The sequence below is a fragment of the Acipenser ruthenus genome, chromosome 24 (genome assembly GCF_902713425.1).
Source record: "Acipenser ruthenus chromosome 24, fAciRut3.2 maternal haplotype, whole genome shotgun sequence".
NCBI classification, from domain to species: Eukaryota; Metazoa; Chordata; class Actinopteri; order Acipenseriformes; family Acipenseridae; genus Acipenser; species Acipenser ruthenus.
In genome coordinates this window covers 19793964-19812366 of record NC_081212.1, presented here as the reverse complement: position 1 = coordinate 19812366, position 18403 = coordinate 19793964, and the positions used below count along the sequence as shown (strand labels likewise).

General features: G+C 38.7%; 1 protein-coding gene across 1 annotated transcript in view; it reads left to right on the top strand.

Moving 5' to 3' along the window:
- LOC117429752 (transient receptor potential cation channel subfamily M member 1-like) overlaps positions 1–18403 on the top strand; it is a 29437-nt gene that overhangs the window by 7683 nt on the left and 3351 nt on the right. Inside the window, exons 7-28 of the mRNA XM_058999174.1 lie at positions 115–239; positions 1245–1416; positions 2265–2439; positions 2683–2806; positions 5632–5704; positions 6524–6624; positions 7352–7531; positions 7853–7987; positions 8403–8453; positions 9039–9179; positions 9504–9533; positions 10156–10448; positions 10765–10993; positions 11255–11386; positions 11920–12051; positions 12525–12653; positions 13354–13605; positions 15288–15462; positions 16840–16860; positions 17048–17192; positions 17323–17525; positions 17869–18001. Of these exons, the coding sequence (XP_058855157.1) occupies positions 115–239; positions 1245–1416; positions 2265–2439; positions 2683–2806; positions 5632–5704; positions 6524–6624; positions 7352–7531; positions 7853–7987; positions 8403–8453; positions 9039–9179; positions 9504–9533; positions 10156–10448; positions 10765–10993; positions 11255–11386; positions 11920–12051; positions 12525–12653; positions 13354–13605; positions 15288–15462; positions 16840–16860; positions 17048–17192; positions 17323–17525; positions 17869–18001 (3151 nt within the window). The remainder of the gene's footprint in view (positions 1–114; positions 240–1244; positions 1417–2264; positions 2440–2682; positions 2807–5631; positions 5705–6523; positions 6625–7351; positions 7532–7852; positions 7988–8402; positions 8454–9038; positions 9180–9503; positions 9534–10155; positions 10449–10764; positions 10994–11254; positions 11387–11919; positions 12052–12524; positions 12654–13353; positions 13606–15287; positions 15463–16839; positions 16861–17047; positions 17193–17322; positions 17526–17868; positions 18002–18403) is intronic.

The window sequence follows — 18403 nt, the reverse complement described above, 5'->3', positions numbered from 1 at the left end:
AGTTTAAAGGTTAGTAAGCATACCTTGTTTTAGATGTTTTGGAGGAATATATGTGCATTATTATATAACTGCCTTTGAATAGGAGGATCCATGTGACTCTTCTTTGTTTTGCAGGGGTGATCCGCCATGTTGGAGATGCCTTGAAAGACCATTCCTCTAAATCAAGAGGGAAGGTCTGTGCCATAGGAATAGCACCCTGGGGCATAGTGGAGAACAAAGAGGACCTCATTGGAGCAGACGTACGTGCCCAAGCAAAGAGAGGCGTGGTATCAAATCGTACGGGCTAATAAAAGGTGTTGGGGAAAGCATTTGGGTTACACTTTAACATAATAATGACAAATTCCTATGGATTCCAATTGATTAGCTGTTTTTCCTATTGCAATGTTATAAATGATATAAAAGTTATTCAGATGTTACTCCTATGGATTCCAGTAGCTCTGGGTCAGGTTAATGGTTAAACTCTGGAGTACCAGCTGTACTTAGTGGGATGTTTGAGTGGACTTTTAAGAACCGTACCAAGTTGCTCTTTAACATCAGGTGTAGAATAACAGAATGACTGTGGAAAAACATAAGCTTAAAATCTCAGCAGCTTGCAGCTTTTCTGGACTAAAAAACAATTGTTACACCTGAGGGCTTTTTTAGTAACTGTGAACTTGTTTGTACTTTTATTTCACACGTGATGCTCTTGAAAGAATAGATTGCATTTTTATAGTGTGTGCACCAATAACTTGTAATAAGTGAAAAAATGAGGATAGTATTGGGGCTCGGTGGAAGGACTGTTGTTACAATAGTGTATTCATAGAGGGCTGCTTTTCACTGTGAGTACTGATGTTGGGTCTATGGGAGAACAACTATCAGAGTTGTTGTGTTTGAAGATGAGCTCATTTATAACAGACTTGTTTAAAAAAAAAAAATCCCTGCTGCTGAAAACTAACAAACTTTTCTACAAGCGTCTTTTACTCCACCAAAGATAAAACTGTCAAGATGCCTCGGCGTGTTATTTTCAATATCTGACGTTGTTGAAACGATTGTCTACCAGTTTCTTTAGTTAAGTTTTTAGTGTTTAAGTGTATTTCAACAGCATAAAAAGACTTAAAACACAGTCTTAAAACACAAATATTTCCACTAAAGACAGTGACAAAGCCACTTGCTTCTCTGCAGACTAAGACGTTTCTTTAGTTTTGCTCAGATTTGTGCCTAAGTGAATGATAACACACATTCTTACTCTGTTCCTGTCCTCTCAGGTAACAAGGCCATACCAGACCATGTCGAACCCCCTCAGCAAACTCTCTGTGCTCAACAGCAGTCACTCCCACTTCATCCTGGCTGACAACGGCACTGTGGGGAAGTACGGGGCTGAGGTCAAACTGCGGCGGCACCTGGAGAAACACATCTCCCTGCAGAAAATCAACACCAGTAAGAAACCTCATTTTACCAACATGCTTGGACACCTAGGACTGAATGGAAGCCTTATATATGTACTGCAGTGTACCCTTATATTATCCAGTAAGACAGACTCAGAAACCGTACTGTAAGCATATAAATAGGCAACACAGAAATTAAAAAACAGTGTTGAAAGCACTATCCAAAATGCTTTACTTTTTTTCTTATCATATTGAGTATTTCTTACGGATCAGTGGACAACCAGACATCAAACACAACCTTTTTATTTAATTATGAAGACCATCGTCTCATGTAGTGGAAGGTGAGGGTGGACATTGATCCTGCATGTGACCTGTGGGTTTCCCTTTGTCATCCTATGCCTGGAGCTAGTGATAAGGCAGGGACAGCAAAGGGATGCTCAGCTGTCATCTCCAACATCAGGCAACACTATCACTGCAGACTCTTAACGAACTATACTGCACCACCGATGCAGTGTTACTACAATAAACTGCAGCTGATTGGACAACTTTGTAGAACCATATTTTTTAAGTTATGGATCTACAAACAACCAGGCAGCAAACACAACATTTTTGTTCGTTTAAAATAAAGAATGGTACGGTGAAAACATATTTTGAATTGCCACCGGTGTCACATGAACCAGTACAGTAAATGCAGGTAATTCATTGCAGTACCATGTGCCATATCAGTAACAGTGTTTCAAAATACTTTTTTTTGTAGGTAATGCTTTTATCTACAAATGGTTATGCAAAGGTTTCTTCAGAGTAATGCTATTTAAATGGTACTGTTTTTTTTGGGCACTTTCAATGTCTTTGGCCCGTGCTCGTCTCTCACCTCTCACCGGTTGTTTCTCTGTGTTGCAGGACTGGGGCAGGGAGTGCCTGTGGTGTGTCTCATAGTGGAGGGGGGCCCCAACGTGATATCCATTGTCCTGGATAGCCTGCGGGAGGACCCCCCGGTACCTGTGGTGGTCTGCGATGGCAGCGGCCGGGCCTCGGACATTGTGTCCTTTGCTCACAAGTACTCTGAAGAAGCAGGGTGAGGCTTTCTGGGCCCTGTTGTCCGTTGTGTGGTATTGGCAAGGCCTCACTGGTCTGGATTGAGCGATGGTGCATCACTACAACTTTTCAAGCTACCCTTCAATATAATTCCTTGCCTATTTCCTTGTTTATGTCTTTTTTTCCCCCTCCTCATATAACTTTTCATTTAATTGTCAAATACTTTATATGTAAATAATTCATGTTTTCAAAAAAGCATTATAATGTTTTCCTTCTCATGCAGGATAATTAGTGACAGTGTAAGAGATCAGCTCCTTGTCACCATTCAGAAAACATTCAACTACAGCCGGAACCAGGCTCAGCAGCTCTTCATGATGCTGATGGAGTGTATGAAGAAGAAAGAGCTGGTGAGTAGGAGGTCTCAATGGCTCTTCATTAGCTGTGCAAGCCAAAGCTCAAAGGGGTGCTCACCAAGGCATCTTAATAGCAATATTGTCACTAGTCCTTGTTTCCTTGCAGTGTTTTACAGAACCATGCTATAGTTTTAACTGTTGTTCCCGTTATCCTATTAGTTCCTGTGTCAGACTGTGACCTTTGGCACCAGAAGTATAAGGAAACCCTGAAGCAGTTGTGAAAATTATAGTGAATACTGTATCCTCAAAGAGCACAACAGTAAGGGGACCAGTGGTTGCAAATGCTAATAAGATGCAATAAATCAAGGAAGCAATGTTTATCTTAAATCTCCAGTATTAATCCTAGATTGGCAAATACAACATTAGACCAACATGATATTCCAGGTACGGGCAACTTCTGGTCCTTCCTGACTAGGTCTTGCTTGAACCAAGTCCTACAATAAGTAAGGACTTAAACCTGATGTAGAATGCCCCTCCAGGACCAGCTTTGACCATGCCTGCTACTATCACAAGATGAATTATCAGCAGGAAGAAAACGAATGAGAATTTGTGCAGACCTTCAGAAGAATAAGAGATTGCCTATACAAAACTCAAGCCAAATTCTGTTTCCATGGTTTTCCATATAAGTGAACACGCTGGTCTACAATTTAATGAATACATGCAGAATACATCTGTAACAACTTCACAATAAATGTGTTTTGGAGAACCTCCTTGTCTTGTTGCCTTTTTCATTCCTGTGTTGTTGTTGTTTTTTTCCGTGCATCATTTTCTTGTTGGGTTTGTTCATACCACTTCCTGAAGCTATTTTCCTCACACACTCTAATCCACTTCCCTCAACCAGCCAATGTACAATACCAAGGGGTAAAGAAACATCCATCCAGCTGCAACATGTTAAACATGGAGTTACTCACCCCTGAAGTAGACAAACGTTTCAGTACCTTCATCAGCCTGTACTGTGAAGGCACTAGTCGGAAAGAGTGTCTACTTGCCTACCGTATGCATCTCATCACCAAGACATATATATATATATATATATAAATATATACACACACACACAATCTAGCTATCTGCCACTTTAGTGATTAGAATCACAGATGTAAATTGCCAATGTCTTTTCGTATGCTATGTGTGTCCAGTTTGTTTATATACATTAAATGAAATTACAGTAAAGTGCCTCTATAAGCAGACAGCTTCATTTAAAGAGCAACTTACTATTCAGAACTCTTGACCTATCTTGTCTTTTGAATTGCATGCAATCTGAAGATACCTGTATTGGGACCAGCGCTACTATTGTCAATCAGTGCTAAATAATCCAGGAATAGCCAAGCTTTGCTTGGCATCTATTGTATAAAGAATACTATTTTAAGACTGAAGACTAGGGGTCAGTTATTCAAGAGTAATTCCATCATGATTCTGAACTCATGTATGTATTTTTGCATAGAATTATTTCAAGACAGGCGGTCTTCAGATCCACCATAGTTTAGATCCTTAAAATATACCCCAACAGGGTTTTTCATAGATAAATGTGACTAGTCTGCAAGGAGCTTCATTAGGGAGAGAGGTGTGATTCAACAACACATTTAAATAAGATGAAGTACAATTCATGATCCAATCCAAATGTGCTCATATTGGCCATATTGTTACCTTAAATCATATTATTCAGTCTTTTTTTTACCCCTGATAGTTCTAGCTTGGATCCCATTTGTAATGACAAGGGTCTACCATGACCCTCCACTGTTGAAACATATATAGTAAACTGGAAATTAGAGATGTGCCAAGTAACAAGTTCAATTGAGTATCAGTAATTAGTACAGATTCTAGATTATTCTCATTATTCTGAGAAAAAATAGGTTGAAGAAATGCATTGAATCAGCTCCTGGCTCTAATAGAGCTGTGCCGACAATCTGAAGTCTAGAGATAGAGAGCCAATCCAGGGGGGAAGGAGGAGGGACCAGTGTCACAACCTTTCTGAAAGATAATCATTTGGAAATGCATTGTATTATTTGATGAATTTAAAACAACCCTCTATAAAATATGAACTGCAAATGACTGTAACCAGTACATAGTGGAGTCTCCCTGAACAGGTACAAAAAAGAAAGAGTTTACCTGTGTGTGTTTAAAAAATGTGATAAATCAATCAATCAATCTTTATTTTATATAGCGCTTTTCATAGTGGACCACCATCACAAAGCGCTTAATACTCTATTGTAATGCTCTATTGTAAAATCAATAGGTATCATGCACAAATCCTATATACTGTAGATTACTGATGTCTTATTAAAAACCACTAAAATATCTATGATATACAGTATTGTGCTAACTGATATATAACACAACCACCAGACATCATGAGATGGAAATTACATGACAATAATGTTTCAAATGATAATTCTAACAAAACAAATTGAAAACAAAGAAAAAATAAAACTAACCTAAACAAATAACCAATTTTAAATACATAGCAGTTGAGGTAAAAAAAAAAATCTCAAATTTCAAAACAAAAAAATAATGTATAAATCATGTATTTGCTAAAGTCTGGTACTCTATTTCTGAATGTACTGTTAAGTAAGACTTTGCTGTTTTTGCACTGTATTTTAAAACTACTTGGCATTAACTGCAGTATTGTTCTGAAATGTAATTTTTATGTTAATGGATTGAAAAACACAACTGTGATACCGTTCATTTGAAACCACGCTCTTCACAAATACTCTACAATGTGATGCAAGATTAGTCAACTACCCGTTTCTGAGGTCAACTATTAAACTACCCCTACTATATACTTGTGTTCATTGACATAAGCTGTCCATTCCGTACCTTAGATAACAGTGTTCCGAATGGGCTCGGAAGGACAACAGGACATTGAGATGGCGATTTTGACAGCTCTGTTAAAAGGTATGGAGTGAGAGATTATGATTCCGCTGGGGGATTCCTGTCGTCTTTATGTAGCTAGAATCATGTAACATACAAAGAAGTCTTATTAATTTCACAGAATTTGAAATAGATCTGGAAATCCAACTGCAATGAACACGAATGTTCATTGTGTACTTTGCAAAAACCTAATTATAATGACAAGGTAGTTAGCATTTCATTACAGTGCTGTTTATGGAAGATAAAAGAGTATGGGAAACCATGTCTGATGTTTTATTGTGCTACAGATAATCAATCTCTCTACGACAAAACATTCTTTACTACAAACACAAAATGACAGTTAATAATAAGATTAGTCAAAAAAGTAAAGCCTTGGTCGTCTAAGGACTGATGCCTATTCTATGTATCTTTATTAAAATGGTGTGGCCTCTTCTGGCTAATTACAGCTTCTAAATGGCTCTGTGTAGCATGGACAAGTTTGCACACTATCTTTTGCCATGCTTCATGACAGATCTGTTTCAACTGCTCAATATTTAGCCACTTTTCAACAGCATCTTCAATTCAATCCAGCACTGCCTCTTTACAGACATAACAGGAGCTTGACTGAGTCGTAGAGCCAAAAACCCTTTCTATCTCCCTAGTCAATTTATTCAAAATCAGCATATTGCAGGCTTCTCTGAGCAGTAACACTGCAATAAATAAAAGGAGTCAATACTCACTGTATATAGCTATACATTATAGAGCAGAGATGTTGGCCCTGGTCAAATGCTTAGTTAAATAACAAAATAAAGCAGTGCATAGTTAAACACACACTTAGGGTTTATTCATTGTTTCCATGTACAGGTACCAATGCAGCAGCCCCAGACCAGCTGAGCCTGGCTCTGGCTTGGAACAGGGTTGATATTGCATGCAGCCAGATCTTTGTGTATGGGCATCACTGGCCGGTGAGTTCTCTGTTTGCGTGGGATATCAGGGTGCTTATCAATAGTAATCTAACACAGTTTTTTTTTTTTGGGGGGGGGGGGTTTAGGTTGGTTTGCTGGGACATTAAAGTAAAATTTTGAACCCAAGAGTAGTTTTAGTGAAATGTGATATTGGTGTGTAATTTGAAAGCCAGTTGCAAGTTCAAAAGACAACTGGACATTTTCTGAGAGGACTGGAAACCGTATTCAATTCTAAAGAAACAATGAAGTTGGGAGAAGGAGCAGTTCAGTTATTGTTTTCATTAGTTTATTGGTAGTTTCATATCAGTAAAGTAATTGAATTAATTTCCATCAAAATAGGGCCTTTTATCTTGTAAGTTGAGAGCATTTCTAAATGTTGTTACTGAAGCCTTATAAATATATATTCCATACAATCTTTTCAACATTTACAGCATTTTAATACAGTAAAACATGTATTTACAGTCAGCTAAGCCAAGTGGTTGTCACCTGGTTTTACCAGTCAGTAAATCCTAGAATAAAAATATACAAAAAGAGACAATGGCACTTTGAATAGGCAGCCATCTGCTGTTTAACAGCCACAAGCATTTATTCTCTTTGGTGATACCTTAATTCAGTTGTGACTGATATAAGTGATACCTTGTGTAGATGGTGGTGGAGTAGCAGGTTGCCATAACAACACCATCAGGCAACCACATAGACTGCAATGACACATCTTCATTTGTTCCAGCGTCTGAACACCCTCTCAGCCACTGGTACCCCCATTCAGGAGGAGAAGAGCCCAGCCGCCAGCACCAGGGCAGCCAAGGGGCCAGCCAGAGGCAAGGGCCGAGGAAAGAAGAAGGGCGGGAAAGAGAAAAAAGAGCCGGAAGAAGAGACCGATCCCAGAAAGTTAGAATTACTTAACTGGGTAAAAACACGAATATCAACAATTGCTCCTGCGTAGACATTTGTTTTCAAAAGTACCTCTATGTTGTTTTGTTATGTCAAAATCACATGATAAATGATCTCAGGATCTCGACATTTCAATCCGTTATGTCAAGATCACAAGATGAATGATCTCATGATCATTATCTTGACATGATTATTTGAAATGTTTATCTCGTCATCCCCACTGAACACATTTTTGTTTTTATTTTGCATATCCTCAATGATCCACCGTACATTTGAAATGCTCTACAGTTTCCTAAGGGTTCGTTTAAGGCTCTGCGCTCGTGGGCTGTCTCCACAGGTGAACTCCCTGGAGCAAGCCATGATGGATGCGTTGGTTTTGGATCGAGTGGACTTTGTGAAACTCCTGATTGAGAATGGGGTGAACATACATAACTTTCTCACTATTCCACGGCTTGAGGAGTTATACAACACTGTGAGTCTGACCAGTTTTAAATCAGCGTTTCTTAAGGGAAGGGCAATTAGGCTTATTTGGAATGGAAACTAGGCTGACTTCAGCAAGCGAGCGAGTACTGCAGCAGGAGAATGTGTAATGGTCTGTTATAAAGGTCCTGGAGCTTGACTATTTTCCTCAGTTTCTGAAACAGGTTGTGTAAAATATAATCATGTTTTTTCTCCTATCGGACAGCTTCACTTTTGTATTAAATGGCATCCTGTTTGAATCTGGGAGATATCGATTAGCTCTTCCCTGAAACTTACTGTATATGTTTGTATCAGTACTATTAAATACATATTACATTTATTCTATGTGTCTTTAATGTGTTATGGTAGATAACTCAATATTTTGTGCACTTGTTCTAATGTGAATGTGTGTTTGTTCTTTATTTCAGAGGCTAGGTCCTCCGAATACTTTGCATTTTCTAGTTAGGGAAGTTAAAAAGGTAAGACCAGCACCCTTATTATTTAATTAAAGATCATCATTAGTATTATTATTAGATTACATGACTGTCGTGTTGTTTACTGTCATATTCATGATGCATGTAAATAAGTATGTGTGTTTGAACATGAGTGAGACAGGCTCTGTTCTATACTGCTATTTTTTTTAAAGAAGGCTAGGCTTACATTTTAGTTATCCTTATAAAAAGTATCAAATAACTAAACAGACAGAACCTGTGAAAAGACTGTTACTTTTAGTTTTTTGGTTCTTTTAAAACATGCTGTATAAATATATTAATAGCAGCTCCATAATTACAGTTGTATTATAGTAGGTACGTAGTTCTGTACAATTCCAAGGTTTCTTTTTCCTTTCAGAAGTAAATTACAGATATTAAGATGCTTGTAGAATAGGCCCCAGAGAGACACTTGCCTACCATTTGGTGGTATTCCAAACAACACCAATAGACCAGTAATTTAGACTAACCCTTTTCTATAATTTATAAGAAGAACTCTTGAACTCAAGTCAAAGCTAAAGGAACATGCACCAGGACTAATAGGTGATTCAAGTTGTGTCGCTTTGTGAATCGTAGGGAAACCTGCCCCCAGATTATCACACCAGTCTGATTGACATCGGGCTAGTTCTAGAATACCTCATGGGTGGAGCCTACCGGTGCTACTACACGCGCAAGAGCTTCCGCATGATCTACAACAACCTGTTTGGACCAAAAAGGGTAAGGCAGCAAAGCAGAGTTAGACTTAAGTATGTTTATGTGTTTGTGGCTTGACAGCTATAGATGAAAAGCCAATGATTCTTCTCAGTACCGATCTCATCATGCATGTGTTAAAGGTCAAACTCCAATGGTCTAGCTGCAGCCAAGCCATGTGACCTAAAGCAATGAAACCAGGTTGCAGTAGTTTATCTATAGTGTTACATTTGGAATATATGATGTAAAACATGGAAATCAGAAATAATGCTAATAAAAAGATATATCTGGAACAAGAAATTCTATCATTTTAATTCTAATTCTAACCCCTTTACTTTTCATTTTTTTCAGCCGAAGGCTCTTAAATTTTTGGGAATGGAGGTAAAATATTTTTGAAGCGTGATATTCTCTGTTCTGCAGCTGCTTTTGATATATCTCATTGACTGTGTTCTTTGCCATTCCCACCAGAACCTTTACTCCCTGTAGCATACTACTCTGGTTCTTATGTCCCACCGTTACCCCAGTGTGTACAATGACCCTTCACCCTTTTCCTCCGAAAGAGAAGATAATGCACATTCACATCAAAGGTGATCACTACTTACATAAAAACCTTCGAACTATAGTGTTGTAATGGCAATTTTTTGCATACTTTCATTTAAGAGATGCATTTTAATGTTCCCTTTTATATGATGTTTGCAATCACTTTGAGTGGTTATTGCAATGACTCAAATATTGTGTTTGCCATAGACTTGATCAGCCAAAATGTGTGTTACTGAGTTGCTTTTAGCTAATCCAAAACTGTGCATTTATTCTGCTTTTAACAATCAAGATTCATGAAAAATCCAACTGCAACAAATGTTCCTTGTTGTCCTTTCTTTGCACCTGTCATTTCCATGAAAGCTAGGTTGTTCATCTCAGTGTAGGCTCAAGTGCTCGCACAGTAAGCAGTAGTCAATAGCAGCCCCCTGGTTATTCACGTTTCATGAACTCTCCTTTAACCCAGGATGAGGAGACTCCTTCTAAAGGGAGGAAGAAGAAGAAGAAGAAGAAGGAGGAGGAGATCGACATCGACGTGGATGACCCAGAGGTCAGCCGCTTTCAGTACCCTTTCCATGAGCTCATGGTGTGGGCAGTGCTGATGAAGCGCCAGAAGATGGCGCTCTTCCTTTGGCAGCGGGGTGAGGAGGCCATGGCCAAGGCCCTGGTAGCCTGTAAGCTCTACAAGTCTATGGCCCACGAGTCTTCTGAGAATGTAATGGTGGACGATATCTCACAGGACCTGGACAATAATTCAAAGTAAATAGAAGATTTTGTAATTCTTTTTTTTTTAACTAAGTTGCAGGAATGTTGTTGTGTCTTGCTTGTTTTATAGCATAAAAAAGATTTTAAAATGTGATCTTTCACTTGCTTCAACACAGGGCTCAGGTTGTGTTAGATTTTTTACATTTTGCACCCCCAGATATAAATGCAGTATGCTGGTATGTGGCAGTCCATCCTGTGTGATATTTAATTTCATTTGCTAAACTAAACGTGTTGAGACAGGACTGAATCCCAGGTGGCTGAGAGGCAGTCTATGACAGTGTCAGTAGCTGTGCTATTGATTTCCTTGCAGGGAGTTTGGTCAGCTTGCCTATGAGTTGTTGGACCAGTCTTACAAACATGACGAGCAGGTGGCCATGAAACTGCTGACATACGAACTAAAGAACTGGAGCAATTCTACCTGCCTGAAGCTGGCCGTGGCAGCCAAGCACAGAGACTTTATTGCACACACCTGCAGTCAGATGCTGCTGACAGACATGTGGATGGGGTGCCTGCGAATGCGCAAGAACCCAGGCCTGAAGGTACAGCACCCATGCAGGCCCCCTCCCTGTATTTATATAACATATATCACTGGGAAACTGGATACACGTTTCAATTACAATTAAGTCAACTGTCTTGAATTTCAATCTATTGTTTTCCAGAGGGCAAAGGATAACTGCCACTATAACTTTAAATCAATGAATGTAGTCATAGCTTACTGTAGGTAGTTAAGTACAAAAGGTGCACACAGCAGCATGCTTGAAGCCTCGCTTTCCTCACCTGTGATTGGTTTTCTGTTTCAGGTCATAATGGGAATTGTCTTCCCGCCTACCATCCTGTTCCTGGAGTTTCGAACCAATGAGGACCTCTCTTACCAGACCTCTGAAGAACAGGAGGATGGGAAGGAGAAGGAAGAAGAGAACACAGTCAGTAAGGTAGATTCTAGTGCAGAGCAGCACAGTGTGAGGGGCAACGTGTGAGGTGAGGAGTCGAAATTAAAAAACGACACTCTTGCAAGTTGCAGGAATGAGAAGATCTGTGTTGTTGCTGACGAGTTTTAAAGCATTCAGATTATTCCGAAATGAGCCTTTTCACTTGCCTTAGGTTTGGACCCAGATTGTTTTACAAAAAAGGAATTTTAGATCAAAGATTAAAAAGTATGTTTTCTATAATTTAACATGATACACCTTCACGGTCGCAACATCAGGGTGCATACATTTGCTACTGTTAAAATATGTTTTACTGTATTTGTTAAGTAATACGGTCGTGTAGTTAAAATACATATATAAAAAGGTATCTAATTTCATAGCACAGTGTTTAATTTGCACTCTGGCCTAGTTTGGAAATGTCTGACATTTAGGAATTAATAGTGCTATCTTGTGGAAACTTGAGTCGACTGTAAATCTGAAATCTCACATAAGTAAGGAAAACACTACCAGCCCGTGATAATAATATATTCTGATGTCAGGATGGGAATGTGGACACTAGTTCCAAGAAAGGAGATGAAGAGCAAGGAGACAAAAAACAGAGAAGAGTTCCGATTGGGACAAAGATCTATGAGTTCTACAACGCTCCCTTCACCAAGTTCTGGTTCTATACGGTGAGTGACAAAAGAACCTTCACTGCTTTGTGAGTCCATAAATCTGGGTTATCAAATCCATTAAATGAATAGATTTCCCTTGATGAAACAGCCTAATAACTAGCATGCAACAACGTCCAGAACAAGTTATTCTGTTACACTGTTATATAATAGACAATACTGAAACCTTATCACAGTATAAACTTTAAACATGCATCCTATATTTACCTCTCAATTGAATTATACAGTACATATTAACGTGATATAAAATAACAAAGAAGACAGGCTGTTTATTATAACACTATATCTTGGGATCCAACTGCATAAATTCAACAGCATTCTATACAATATGATTTGTATGTATTTTTTATATTTGTAATGCATTCATTACTAAGATATTGTTTTCAGCATGGGGTTACTGGAATGCAATCCATATTGAAGTTTAAATGAACTGCGCACTGCTTGAGCTCATTTGTGCTGGTCTTTATCTCTAGATCTGTTACATGGGCTATCTGATGCTTTTCAATTACATCATTCTGGTGAAGATGGAACGCTACCCAACACTTCAGGAATGGATAGTAATCTCATACATCTTGACACTGGCTTTAGAGAAAATACGAGAGGCAAGTCAACACATTTAGAATGACCCAACGCAGGCCTCACTTCAAAAAAATCTATGAACCTCGTTGTTCAATCCATGCTGTAATCTGGGTACATGCTATACTTTGGGGGTAATGCTTTCAGTTATATTGATAACATATATAACTACATTGGCATTTCCTTGCCATAGTAAAAGCATAGCAAAGTGTAATAAAGCATAGTGGTAAAGTATAGCATTGTAAAGCACAGAGAGGCATGGTAAATCAATTCTCCATAACTATTAAACATTGGATTTAGAAATACTAAAAGAAACTTAATTCAATTACTTCAATTGAAGACATTGACAAAGACTGTCATTGAATTAAGCATATTAGAAAAACATGGTAAACTATGGTAAATGCATAGCTTAACCATGGGGAAAGCATGGGGGACAACTGCAAAAAGACTGTGGTAAACTTTTATAAGGGGATAGGGGGAAGAGGAAAGACTAGAGAGGTCCCTTATAAACAGTTCCCATAGCAAAAGCATAGCTAAGTGTAATAAAGCACAGTGAAAGCATGGGGAAGCACTGTAGAGCACAGAGAAGTATGGTAAAGCATATAAAAACATGACAAAGCATGGTAAACTATGGTAAATATTATAAACATGGTAAAGCATGGGGCAAAACTGCATGTTTAATACATGAATGTATTAAATTCATTTAATGTGTGCCCTGTTTTCCAGATTCTGATGTCTGAGCCAGGCAAGCTAAAGCAGAAGATCAACGTCTGGTTGCAGGATTACTGGAACATCACTGACATGGTGGCTATCTCAGTGTTTTTGATGGGGCTGCTCCTCAGGCTGCAGAGTCAGCCATACATGGGCTACGGGCGCGTCATCTACTGCGTGGACATCATCTTCTGGTACATCCGGGTGCTGGATATCTTCGGGGTGAACAAGTACCTGGGGCCCTATGTCATGATGATTGGGAAGATGGTGAGAATTGAAACACATATCAGATTTTCCTTGGAGGCAAATTGCATAATTGGCATAAAGACACTGAAGATAAGCCATCAATGTTCTAGAAGAAGTGTAGCTATGAGGAATGTCAAATGGGTTGTACTGCAGCTGTGAGCAAATAACCACAGCACTCCATGAGTATTCTGAGTACAATGTCAAGGAGGCTGTGTGGTCTGCTGGTTAAAGAAAAGGGCTTGTAACCAGGAAGTCCCCGCTTCAAATCCCGGCTCACTCACTGACTCACTGTGTGACCTTGAACAAGTCACTTAACCTCCTTGTGCTCTGTCTTTCGGGTGAGACATTGTTGTAAGTGACTCTGATGTGTATTTCACATACCCTAGTCTCTGTAAGTGGCCTTGGATAAAGGTGTCTGCTAAATAAATAAATGATAGTAAAGAAAGTATGTTTAAATCCTAGTGCAGCACTTTAAAATTTGAAGAGCAAGTACAGTGCTCCTGCAGTATTTCACAAAATTGGTTACTTCACGGTTACTCCATGTTGACAGTGAACTGCACATGTGCTATCCTTTACTGTATAAGTGCCCAATACTTTTTTTCCATGTGTAAGTCAGATAGGAAAATAAAAAGGTTGTGGAACATTTACATTTTGGTGACCTTTGACTACACTTTTCTGTTGTCACAATGCAGCGTCATGTATCCCAAGTGATTATATGTTTCAGTGGTGCTATTTGGTTCTGCTAATCCTCGGGTTTGTTAATAAATCTTATAATCTCATCATCTGCTGCATGCGGCCCTTTTTTTACCCAGAGCTTCTCATAAAAAAAAAAAACTATTGGAAGCACTTGTGTGTAATCCGTCCACATGGAAGTCTGTATTATGGATGGATTACATGTAAATCTCATGAAACACAGAGTCATATGCTATAGCAGCATGCTTGCATTGGGAGCTCTGAAACTGTGTCTGTCTGTTGGATGATTTGGGGGAAATGCCTGATAATGGAAATGCCAATTGAAATAAATCCTATTCATTTGGTTGACTAGTGTGAAAACCAATATCTCTCAATACAGAGTTGGAGTAACCTGTAGTGAAACAACAGTTTCTTATGGCCCTAATATAGAATGCATGTGAACGGTTTGAGTGGCATTAATACATGTTTAATTAATGTGCAATTAACAATTGGCTGAAGTTTAGTTACATGTTAATAAACAGTCAAAAGATATGCCATGCATGTGTGTATCTATCAATAGGCTGCCATTTGAGCTCCTGTTTCATATGTATGTTTGAGACTTAAAAAAAAGACACAAAAAGACTGGTATGTAATAACCTATTAACACAATCATCAAAATTTGAAAACGTGATCTGAATGGCAATCATGTGGTTTAAATGCACATGATTTAAGTACTGTGGATAGCTTATAGAATAATATCTAGTATTATGGTCAGAAATGTGGTAAATATATAAAACGACTCTTGTGTATAATGTTGAAATTTAAAATAATGAGTTTATTTAGCCTTTATTTTATTGTAGGGGGTATGCAAATGGTTTCCGATTGGATATATGTTGATTGTTCATTAACAGGACTTTTAGTACTTCTGTAATTGCATACAGCGTCAATAAAATATGTCATGCAAAACAAAGCAGAATGGGGTAGCCAGAACGTCCTATTCTGCAGCACTGATAAGAGGACTGTGTTTGCAGATGGTGGACATGCTGTACTTCGTGGTGATCATGCTGGTGGTGCTGATGAGTTTCGGCGTGGCACGGCAGGCTATCCTGCACCCAGACGAGGAGCCCACCTGGAGGCTGGCTCGGAACATCTTCTACATGCCTTACTGGATGATCTACGGAGAGGTGTTTGCGGATCAGATAGACCGTAAGACTAGAATTCATAGTAAGATTCGGTTTCCTGTTTCCTAGGCAGATGATCACATCCAAATTAGACTCCCACGTGTGTCATTTGAATTCGGTTTTCTTTTAGGCTGTATATTGCTGATTCTGGTCCCAGTTCTCTTTTGCTCCCAGTTTGTCCTTCAAGGATTTGAAAAGAAAAATGTGATAAACCAACAAGGAACAATTTAGGAATAGCTGAAGCTAAGCTGTTTCTTGCTAGACATTCTTTACACCCTGTAAATGCTATTAATCTTTAAAGGACAAGGGACTAGAAGATGGGAATTTTACAAATCACGAACAAAAATATTTACTGTGGAAGTTGTTTCACCTTTAACGGCCATAGGGGGTATTTGCAGAAATTATCTTGCTCATTTTTCCTACTTTGCACCCATTTCTTTAATGTGAACACCCTCTACAGTATCATCTTTTAAGATTTATCACATCTCTTAATCTTTAACAAAATACTGAAGATTGAAGTTGTTTAAAGTTGCGCTTGCATTAGAAATGGGTACAAAGTTAATTTCTGCAAAAATAAGCTATGGTAGTTCCATTCAAACCACTTCCATTGTAAATATATCATTTCATCGGCCGTCACTTGAAGGCACAATTCCCATCTTACTGACCCTTGTCTTTTCTTACCTGTCCTGTAACCCCTGACATGCGTTCTCTTGGCTTCTTTGTTTTCATGTTTTATAAGTTGCTCCTCTGAATACAGCAGTAACTACATCTTTTTATTTCACTAATGAGCTCAGTCGTGCAAGACATTATCAGATTGTTTGAATGCCAGTCTGCTTATGTTTTACTACAGATCTAGACACTAACTCTAAAATATTCTTGTTCTTCTTGTTCACGTTGTTAAAGACGCAAAATATATAGTAAACGATACAAAAAACAGGGCTAATTGGGGCACTTTTGTTGGTATTTATAGACTATATTCTATCATTTCTCATTATTATAACTACTGTATTAGGTCATAACAGACGGTAGTACAGTAAAACACAATAGATAAATGACTGGTAAATGTAAATCTTTAGATTTTGATTATGTTGTTATTCCCTCTAGCACTCACCTGATACTGTTAACTAGGAGCTGGTTCTACAGTGCAGCCCTGCTCCACACGACCAGGTTCATTTCCCATGATCATCTTCAGTTTTACAATGTTTGCTTGACTGTCCTATTAACACAGATTTAAAATGACCTGCAATACATTCAGCAAACATTTCGGAATTATCTCAAATGTGCTTCTTTAAAATGCCTCTTGATAAGACCATGTCAATAAGGCACTCCTTCAGCTGACAGCATATTTGACTGCTTTTTCTTTTGTCTCTTTGTTTGGTTGATCTACATTCGTGGACTCTAGTATACGCTATGGAAATTAATCGTAAGTGTTTGCTCATTTATGTATCCTACAAGCCTCTTTTTGGGTGCTGTTTGGTGTCTAAAATGTAAATTAATTAAATTTGCTTTGCATTACAAATTAAACAGATGTTTCTCTTTTTTTCTAATGGCTGTTTGTCGAATGGATTTCTATACGAGGGCTGAGTGTGTTAACGTTGTTTTTTTCCTAGCTCCATGCGGAGACAATCTGTTCGATGAGGACGGAAAACGCTTCCCCCCCTGCATCCCTGGAGCTTGGCTCACTCCTGCCATCATGGCGTGCTACCTGCTGGTGGCAAACATCCTGCTTGTAAACCTACTCATCGCTGTCTTCAAGTAAGAGCCTTGCTCACAGGATTGCATTGCAGCATGTTCGCTATGTAGATCTCTTCTGTGCAGTCTTGAAAGGATCACCTCTTACAGCAAGCTTCACTTTAAAGCACATGTCTTGCTTTGTCTCCTACAGCAACACCTTCTTTGAGGTCAAATCCATCTCCAACCAGGTGTGGAAGTTCCAGCGTTATCAGCTGATCATGACCTACCATGACAGACCGGTGCTGCCTCCCCCGCTCATTATTTTCAGCCTCATCTATATTGTAATTAAACGCATTTGCTGCATCTGCAAGCAAAGGAGCGAGAGAGAACTGGATGAGCGGGACAGAGGACTAAGTAAGTGGACTGGCTGGTAATCTGGTTTTATAGTCTATTAGCCTCTACCCTTTATCAAAGGGTTCAGTTAGAATATGTTAAGACTCCCAGAACTTTTAGCTGTCAATGACAAGATCAGTAGACGTACTAAAAGTCTTTGGCAGTTCCTTTTGTATTATAATATTATAGTAAAAGCAGAGTGAAGTGTACATATGGTTAATGATATAGAATCATATAGAATACTACATTCTCTCTCATGGGGTATTGTAACATCTTATATATAACAATTGTAATTGCAACAAAAATCACTCAGAATGATTGGAAATGTCATGAAAAGCTAAGATGAGTCTTTTTGTTTCAACAGAGCTGATCCTGTGTGAAGAGGAACTAAAGAAGCTGTATGAGTTTGAAGAGCAGTGTGTGGAAGAATACTTCCAAGACAAGGAAAACAAGGAACATTCATCCAGCGATGAGCGCATCAGAGTGACATCAGAAAGGTGCAGTTATCAGTACAGTTGGTTTATGTGTGGAACCATGTATGAACTGTGACATTGTATTTGCTTCACTTTGGTTCTAGCTATCAAAAAAAAAAACCTCTTACCTGTGTTTACTTTAACACTTGGTAAACATATACAGTGTGCCTTCTTTATACTGTAGAATATAGTATAGCAAGCAAGCAAGTAAAGTAGTGCTGCACTTCCTTGGTCAACAATCCAGTCAAATTTATCCCTGAATGACCACGAATGTAATTATGAGGAGTGCATCGTAATATGGGCAGACTGCCTGGTGAAACCTAGGTTTAATAATGGCCATCCAAACATACTTTCCAATTGGCAGACTCGCAGTTTGGAAACCTAAGGTATGCTTCCCCTGCTGTAGTCCAGTGAATGCTCAGATGC